Source organism: Rhinolophus hipposideros, assembly GCF_964194185.1.
Source record: "Rhinolophus hipposideros genome assembly, chromosome: 26".
In the NCBI taxonomy this organism is placed as follows: domain Eukaryota; kingdom Metazoa; phylum Chordata; class Mammalia; order Chiroptera; family Rhinolophidae; genus Rhinolophus; species Rhinolophus hipposideros.
Genome location: NC_138072.1, coordinates 12,653,382 through 12,661,928, shown reverse-complemented (window position 1 = coordinate 12,661,928; position 8,547 = coordinate 12,653,382). Strand labels below are relative to the sequence as shown.

General features: G+C 48.6%; 1 protein-coding gene across 1 annotated transcript; it reads right to left on the bottom strand.

Moving 5' to 3' along the window:
- Positions 1 to 1,645: 1,645 nt before the first annotated feature.
- Positions 1,646 to 3,544, bottom strand: CCDC185 (coiled-coil domain containing 185; the record flags this gene model as incomplete). Its single annotated transcript, XM_081039185.1, has 1 exon — positions 1,646 to 3,544. The coding sequence occupies one exon, from the start codon at positions 3,542 to 3,544 to the stop codon at positions 1,646 to 1,648; it is 1,899 nt and encodes a 632-aa protein (XP_080895311.1).
- Positions 3,545 to 8,547: the final 5,003 nt, after the last annotated feature.

Below are 8,547 nucleotides of genomic sequence, written 5' to 3'. Positions count from 1 at the left end.
GTGTGTTAGATTCTGGGCACCATGCCAAACACCTGATTTTATTGAACCACCCCTCACAACATCCCTGTGAAGCATGAATTATAATTCTATTTTACAGATGAGGAAACGGAGGCTCAGGATGGTAACTTCCCCAAAGTCACATAACGAAGTCAAGAGGAAGTGTTAGATTCATGCGAGGTCTGCCTGAAACATCCTAAGCTCTGTCCCAGAATGCTGGGAATGCCCATGGCATTTGTCTACATCAGAGGATTAGCTTGGTCGAGGAGAAGAGGATAAGATTGGAAACTGAGGCAACATGTATGAGCCCTTCCATTTTTGAGCAAAACAATGAGGGCCTGAGTAGGCCTCTTCGGTAGACCCGAGCAGGTAGAGGAGACCTAGGGCAGAGGAAGAAAACAAAATAGGGGAGAGGGCCCATTATATACGATGAGAATGTGACTCTCACACTCACCTCTGAACAAAATCCCTTGCCAGGGTACCTTTCACGTCATTTAAAAAATACTACTACAACAAAAGTCATGCAGTGGGGCTTATTCTGTCTGGGTCTCTCTCTTTGAAAGATAAATGTTACATGAGGGGCTTTTAAAGAAATCCTTTAGAATTTCTTGACGGAGACTTTGAGATGTGACGAGTTAAATTCTACTTGGCTTCTGGCTCCGTGTTTTAAAAATGTCATGTTCCTGAATCAGGCACAATTATGCATGCTGAGCCAGGTTAGGTTAATTAGACATAATGTGGGCAGACAGAATGACATCATATACCTCCTGCCAAAGAGACAGAGGAGAAATACAGGGGAAGAGAAGGATTCCAATGGGTTTTGTTTCAAAAAATTGGATAGGCCTGAACAAAAGTGGGGAATAAAAAGAATCAGACCAAAATGTTCCAGTGAGCTCTTGACTAGCATGGCTGTGCTGGAGTCTTCAAGCACTATTGTCAACATTTTCTATCAGCGCTGGGAGGGTGGGCCAAAGAAGTATACAATCTGGGAGGAACTATAGAGAGCCATTTTCAAAAACATTTCAGACACCAGTTCCATGGAATGATTTGAAAAATAAAAAGCGTTCCATGGTTTGTGCAAAACCCTAAGGTAAACAAATAAGTTTCTTTACTGCAGGCCTTTTCAGAGCCTTTAAACTTTTCATGTACTATAAACTCTCAAGGGGGGATGCAATATGCAGGGTTCCCAAATCTACTTGTTTACAGACCCCCCCCCCCACATGCTTTTTTTTTTTCTTCTTCTTCTTCTTCTTGGAGATTTATTATGACTGGTACTTCACACTTCACCCTTTTGTAAATTCTGGGAGAGGAAAAAACCATGACATAGAACAATCTCTCCTATTATAGATTTTTCTCTGGTTCCTCCAAGATGTGCTTCTAAGATTACTTGAGAGCTAACTGCATATTGTCTATTTCAGTCAAAATTTACAAAGGCAAGTAATTTTCCTAAAATTCCCAAACCTCTATCCCTCACCCTCTCAACTACCCAAGTGAAGGGACAAACTAGTTCACGAGAGGAAATTGTAGCTATTTTATAATTGTTTTAATATCAATGCTCCCTTATAATCAGATTATAAACTGAATCCCATCACCAGATGTCTTTCTAGCCACCTGGGCGGTGAGCTCTCTTTCTCTCTCTGTCAGGTTCTCAGTAGCCCCCTCTTTGCTGACCCGCATGGAGCTGGGCCTCCCGTTCCAGCTGAGCAAAGAGGCTGTTGGCTCTCACGTTGTCCCTCCTGGAGGCCCTGGAGATCCTCTGGAATTCCTCGAAGGTGGCATCTTTCTCTCGGGAGAGCTCTTCCATCTGCTCCTTTTTCCTAATGGCTTCCTTGATGCCCTCCACATGGCACTTTTCCTCCTTCTCGGCTTTCAGCTTCAGGATGTGATGGTTCTTCTCCCGCAGGATGTTGAGCTCTCGCATGTGCTGTTCCTGGTCCCGGAGGTTCTTGTGGATGTTGCTCCTGTCCTGCTGGAACTGCTGGTCCGCCAGCTCCACCAACAGCTGCTTGTGCACCCTCCTCTGCTCTGCCAGCTGCTCCGCACACCACTTGACCTGCTGGAACTGCTCCTCCTCCTGCCGAGCCTTCTCCCTCAGCTCTCGGTGACGCTCCCTAATCAGGCCCTGGTGGATCTCTTGGGACCGCTGGGAACTCTGTTCCAGGGACAGCTTCCTGAGGAGCTCCTCAGCCTTGGCCTGGCAGTCCATGAGGACCTTCCGGGCCTGGTAATTGACTAGGGAGCTGAGATTGGCTTCCTGGACCTTTTTCTGGCCCCCGGTGGCGTGCAGCTGCTTCTTGTGACAGGCCTGCTCTGGCCTCTTCTGCAGCTCCAGGCTGCTCTGCTCCCGCTGGTCCTGCCCCACCTTCTCTTCCTGCTCTTGCTGGCGCTGGACCTGGCACTGCTTCCTGTGATCAGTGCCGGGGCGGGCCTTTTCCAGCTTCTCCTGGCGCTGGGTCTCCTGGTCCTCTGATGGCCCCTTCCACTGATTCTCTTGCTGGACCATGTTCTTGGCTTGGCCGTCCTGTTTCCGTCCAACATGCTGCTCCCCGCTCAGGCGAGTCTTGCGCTGCTCCTTCTGCAGCCACTGCTCCCGGCTCTGCTGCAGTAGCAGCTTGCGCTCCCTGTCCAGTGTCATCTGGACCTTCTGGTCCGAGCGCTTCAGCTCCTCCCAGGCGACAGCCGCCTGCTGCTGCAGTTCCCGCATCCTCCGGGCCTTCTTGAGTCGGGTGAGCACCAGGGCCACAATCTTCTGGTCCCTGGAAGACGTCACCGCCTCTTCCAGCTTGTTCTTGAGGATCTGGGTGCGCTGGCTCTGCATCTCCTTGCTGGGGACTGCGGGCTGGGAGTACTGGCTGGCTAGTAACTCCACGCCATCACTACTGTCCCTCCTCTGGGTGGACACGCAAGCGGACCGCGCCCTGCACGCTTGAGAGGGCGCAGACGACTTCTCTGTGGGAACTGAGGAAAGGGAACAGCAATCTTGACCTCTGCGGACTGGCACTGCCCACGGGTCTCCACTCTGCCCCTTTTCTGCCCCGAAAGTTCCATTCGGGGGCGTGTAAGCACCCGTGGAGTACGGTGGGGGCGAATCTCCCTGGGCTGGGGGGTAGTGTTGGCAGGACTGGGGCTGTTGGGGTGACAGCTGGGGCTGCTGCGGCCAGGCTGGCCTGCGCCTGCTTCTCCCCAGAGGGTGGGGCTGGGTCCTTGGCTCCCCCCAGGCATCTTCCAGGCGCCGGCTGCGGGGCCCGCGCTTCCTGCTGCGGTCTGGGGGCTTCCGGGCCATATCTCTCAGGCAAAGGCTTTCCCACAGTGAGTTGTGCGGGGACTGGCGCCGGCGAGGCCGCAGGGTGGGCGAGCAGTGCGGGGGTGACAAGGCCGCGGCAGCCCCACTCCCCGCGCCCGGAGTCCCAGCCCAGGAGCCCTGCGCCGGCTGGGTCTGGGGTCTGGGTCCACGCAGCCGCGAGGAGGAGGCGCGCTCTCCGCGGAGCGGCGGAGGCTCCCAGAGGTCTGCGTGGGGCAGCGAGGAGAAGCTGCCGAAGCCCTTCATGTCCCCTCCCCGCGCGCAGCGTAGGAGCCGGGGTCCTGCGGCCTCCAGGGGGCGCTGCGGAGACCCGCCCCCTGTCCCCTGGGGCCGGGATGCCAGGCGCCTGTGACGCCAGGGCCACTTCACAATGCCCCAGTGGCCAGGGTCCTGCGGCCCTCGGCCCTCTCCCACCCCTGCCTCCCCAGCAGGCGGCACTGCGATAGGGGGCAGTGGGAGGGGCAGGAGGCCGGGGCAAGCTGCAGGGTGGAGGGGGCAGTGGGAAATCAGGGGTGAGCCTTAGAGCTGAGGGGGTGTAGTGAACCCCCACCAGCATTTCAGGCAGGAATTTGGTCTCGCATCTATACACTTTAAAGCAGCAGGCTTTTAAAAGAACCTGAGTGAAGGTGTCACCCCAGAATATAATGTGGAGGGAAGGATGGAGCGGATGGGGGCTGGGGGTGGAATCCGCTGAGCCAGCCTTAGCCTCAGTCACCACCCCTACGTCTGTGTACCTCTGTGTACACAGACTGTGGAAGCACATTAGTATGTACAAGCCTTTTGCTTGCTTAAGTTAGCAAGTCCCAAGTGTGTTTTGGTTACGTTTTAAACTTTAGAACAGGAAAAAGACTAGTCCATTTCCCCCTCATGTGGCAATTTCTGCTTTTGTCAAAATGTGAATGTTGTGTGCACATGTCTGAAAAAAAAGTATTTTTGACCCTTTTCTCTAATTTCATGAGATTATTTTTCCCTGTTGAGGTACCCTAGGCTAGTGGGAAAAGAACTGGATTTGGTCACGCAAACATGAGTTTGAATGTCCTCTGCCACTTTCCACCCGTGTGGTCTTGGGCAAGTTACCTGCCTTTCCTGACCCTCAAATTCTGGAAAAATGGAATGGACGAAGGCCTGTGACAACACAGGCACTGCAGAGCCGTCCTGAAGGTCAGATGAAATTATGAATCAAGATAATTTCATTTGATTCAATGATTATGAATCAAAAATATTTGCTTAATGCATTAAAGAAATATTTTGATGTCCTGCTAGGCTTCAGTTAAAAATTGTTAAGACTTAATATATGGGTTTACGAAAGTTTCTGTAGATCCCTAGCTTAAGAAAAAAAGAATGGAATTAAGGTGCTACTAAAACAGTTTAGGTGAAGGGCAATGTGCCAGGGAGGGGCGGCCCCCAGGCTCCTGTACTGTGGTTCTTGGTTAAGTCACTTGCCTTCTCTGAGGTGCCACGAGGAAACAGTTTTGGTTGACATTCTCCAAAGAGGGTGACTCCTTAAAGAAGAAAAATGAATATTGACTCACCCCAGTCGTCTTTACCCACATCTACTTGGAGTTTCACAGCAACTGCAGCTATGTGGGCCCAACAGAATTGACGTTTCCTTCAGACAGATCTGAGAGTTGACCATGTTAACTGATTTCCCCAAAGATCACTCTGTCACTGGCGGGAGTTTTGACTTCAGATTTACTTCTTTTTCCATGACATCGTGCTGCCTCTCAGGAAATGCACTTTGAATGGATGTATGTGTTATAGATCGAATGTGTTTTCCCCCCGAATTCGTATGTTGAAGCCCTGGCAGCCCCTAGTGAGTTGGTATTTGGGGGCAGGGCCTTTGCTAGGTAATTAGGTTTAGATGGGATTAGTGTCCTTCTAGGAAGACAAAGGGACCAGAGCTTCCTCTCTCCTCATAAGGACACAGCCAGAAGGTGGCTGTCTGTAAGCCGGGAAGCAGGCCCTTACCAGAATGGATGGAGCCAGCACCTCAATCTCAGACTTCCCAGCCTCCAGACTGTGAGAAATAAACGTCTGTTGTTTAAGCCGCTCAGTCTGGGGTGTTTTGTTATAGCAGCTTGAGGTGACATGTTATAACTGCCTAAGGTGACATGCTTTTAAGAAAATTATGATGAGATAGACACCAGAGGGTCATGGTGGCCATGTCCTTGAAGCCAGGTGGCAGCAGCCTTGAGTAGAGGAACTGAGCCCCCCTCTTCCAGGAGCCTTCTCTGCCTGGGTGGGATCTCCTATGTGGTCATTAGCACATTTATAGCTGAGGATAAGTTGTTTCTACCCTAGATTTCTTTTTTGGGGGGAGAGGGGCGTTCAGCTTTATTGAGGTATAATTGACACAGTTGTAAGATACTTAAAATGTATGATCTGGTGATGTTATATATGTATACATTGTGATAGGCTCCCTCCCATCCAGTTAATTGACATTTCCAGCCCACTGGTTGCTCTTTACCTTCACAGCCCCTACTTTCCAACGACCATGAGGCTGAGAATCAGTAAGGCTGTGTTTTTTATGAGTGAATACTAATATCTCGAGGGATAGAACAGGATGTGTTCTGGTCCTTTCTCCTTTTTAACTTCTACCCTAGATTTCTATTGGCGCCACTCAGACCATTGTTGGAGAAATTATCTGTGGTTGTGATTTGTATAAGGAGGCAACTTCTAAAAAAAATTAAATCAAATTTGAAATGGAATCATTTCACTTTAAGTTAGGAAATATGGAGGCGTGAACTGAATTGTGCTGATACCTGAGTGTCATCTCTCTCGGTTACGGCTCTGCCAAGCATTTTGCAAAACCAAATGGGGCTCTGGCCAGTGCCAGGCTATTTCTTGTCACAGAGAAGCTGTGTCGTGTGGGTGAAAGCACAGCTGTGTGAGAGCTTGCACAGGTAGACTGGGTGGAGTGATGGTAGAAGAGGACCAAGACATAACTCTGGGGATAGAGTAGCAGTTGTGGGAGGGGAGAGTTTCACGAAAAAGCAGTCCCCAAGAAGGTGAGCTGGACCCTCATGCCCTTGACTGCCAGGCAGCACGTTCCAGCTTTCCAGGGAGCTCCAGGATTCCTTGAAGCTGCCATGGGTCCCACAGGATGTGGGACTTGAGAACTTCAGGGCAGATTCTCAGGCCTCTGTCCCTGCTTCTGCCCTGACCCTCTGTCCCCACAGTAGCTCAGATTTTAGGTTTTGTATCCTGGGGCTCCTGGTTTCATCACATTGAAAAAATTTAAGGCTCTGCTTATAAAAAGCATTGAAAACCACTGTGCAGATTGGCAGTGAAGAGTCAGTAAAAGTCTTGAAACCATAAAAGTGACCTAATTGGGTCTATATTTTAGAAATCTCACCCTGGCAGCAGTGTTGAAGATAAACTGGGGAGTAAGGGGAGTGGAATTGGAGACAGCGGCCAGTTAGACGGTTGATTCACTAATCCGCGTGAGTCAGCAGGAAGTATAAACCTGGACCGTGGCAGGGGAACAGGAAGGGATGAATTCAAGGGACTGTTTGGAGGTCGGGGGACCATGATCTGAAGATGGATTCCATCTGAAGAAAGAGATTTCTTTCTCACCTGGGTGCCTGGGCAGATGGTGAGTGGCAGTGACAAGTGGTCTCCTTCTAGGAGACCTTGAAAAGAGTGATCTTGGAAATCAGGTGAAAAAAGATGTAGTAATAAGGAAACCCCCACACAAAACAGCAAACAGAATGTGTGGAGGAGACTGACAAACGGAGGAGAGACAGCTTTTCCTCTGAGGGGCCTGGGGGGAAGAGGGGGTTTGGAGCAGGGCAGCGGGAGCAGGGCCAACCTTCTCACCAGCATCTTTAGCATCTGACCCCTGGGAGGATGACAAGCTCAGAAGCTGCTGTCAGCTCTTGCAGTAGGCAGATGAAAGAGATGTTTTGCAAATGTTAAGCTGTCAAGCAGTCCCTTGATACTAAGAACCACCAGCCTCCTTTTTATTTGGCAGAAAAATCCTCAGTGTAGTTCACTGGCGGCCCCAGAATTTGGGACTACTGCCAAATGAAGACCTGGGCCTCGTTTCTTCATTTGCTGGAAGCTTGGAAAACATGGCAAAATGTGCTCTGCTTCCACAATTCGAATTAACTTATGGAATAGAACTGGGCTCCGGGCCCGTCCTCAGAACGGCGGTTAGTAGTTACTGTAGTGGCTTTCAGATTCGATCTCTTAGCAAAGCTTCTAGTTCTTGGATGGGTCAAAAGGGGGAAATCAGCTAGAGCTACTCTGTGCAATACAGCAGCCAGCGGCCACATTGAATGCAGGTAGTCCCAATTGACATGTGCTGTAAAGATAAAATACACCCTGGATTTCAAAAATTTACTATGAAAAAAAGTAAAATATGTCAATGCTTTTCTTTTTTATATTAGTTATTTGTTAAGATGGTATTTGAACACAACAGACTAAATAAAATATACGATCAAAATTAACTTCACCTATTACTTGTTTTAATGGCGCTACTAGTAAACTTAAAGTTACATATCTATGTAATATATGTCACAGTATATTTCTATCAGACAGCCCTGCTTTAGATCATTGAGTTTCTCCAATATTCACATTGTAGTGAAAGCTTTGAACATTTTGGTAATATTTTATGTAAATGTATTGCTTTGAAATCACCCTTTTCTAAGAAGCTAATATGTGGGTCAGAAGGCTTTTTTTCTCAATGGCTGGATAATAGGGTCAATTGTTAATTTTCGAAATTCAGCTTTGCAGTACAATTTCATAGGAATTCAGTTTTTTTTACGCCCCAACTTCACTTTTTCCTTACTACACAGGAAAACAGATGCCTCCAGGTAACAGTATCTGAGAACACAGAACAGGCCACTCTCCATATGTGCCTATGATAAACAGATTCATTAAAAATACCAGGCCCACAAAACAGTAAAATAACAACAACAAAAATAACTTATTCAAACACCCAGGGCAGTAAATGAAAAATACTTATGTCAAGACAGTACTAAGAGTGAAAATTGTAGCCTATAAACTTCTTTTAAAACAAAAAGCAAATAGTGGGCTAAGAGCCTGGAAATATGAAAGTTAGGTTCCCATGGAAACAATCATTTACCCACAATGCAAATAGCCCATGTGTATGAGAGCTTATATGTGCTAAGCATGTGTTGGAGCATTGCTCTAAGTGCTTTAAATGTAAACTCTACCACAACAAGGCCAAGTAAGGACTGTTTTTTCCTGAGGCTCACAGATTCCAAGATCAGGAAGCTAGTCGG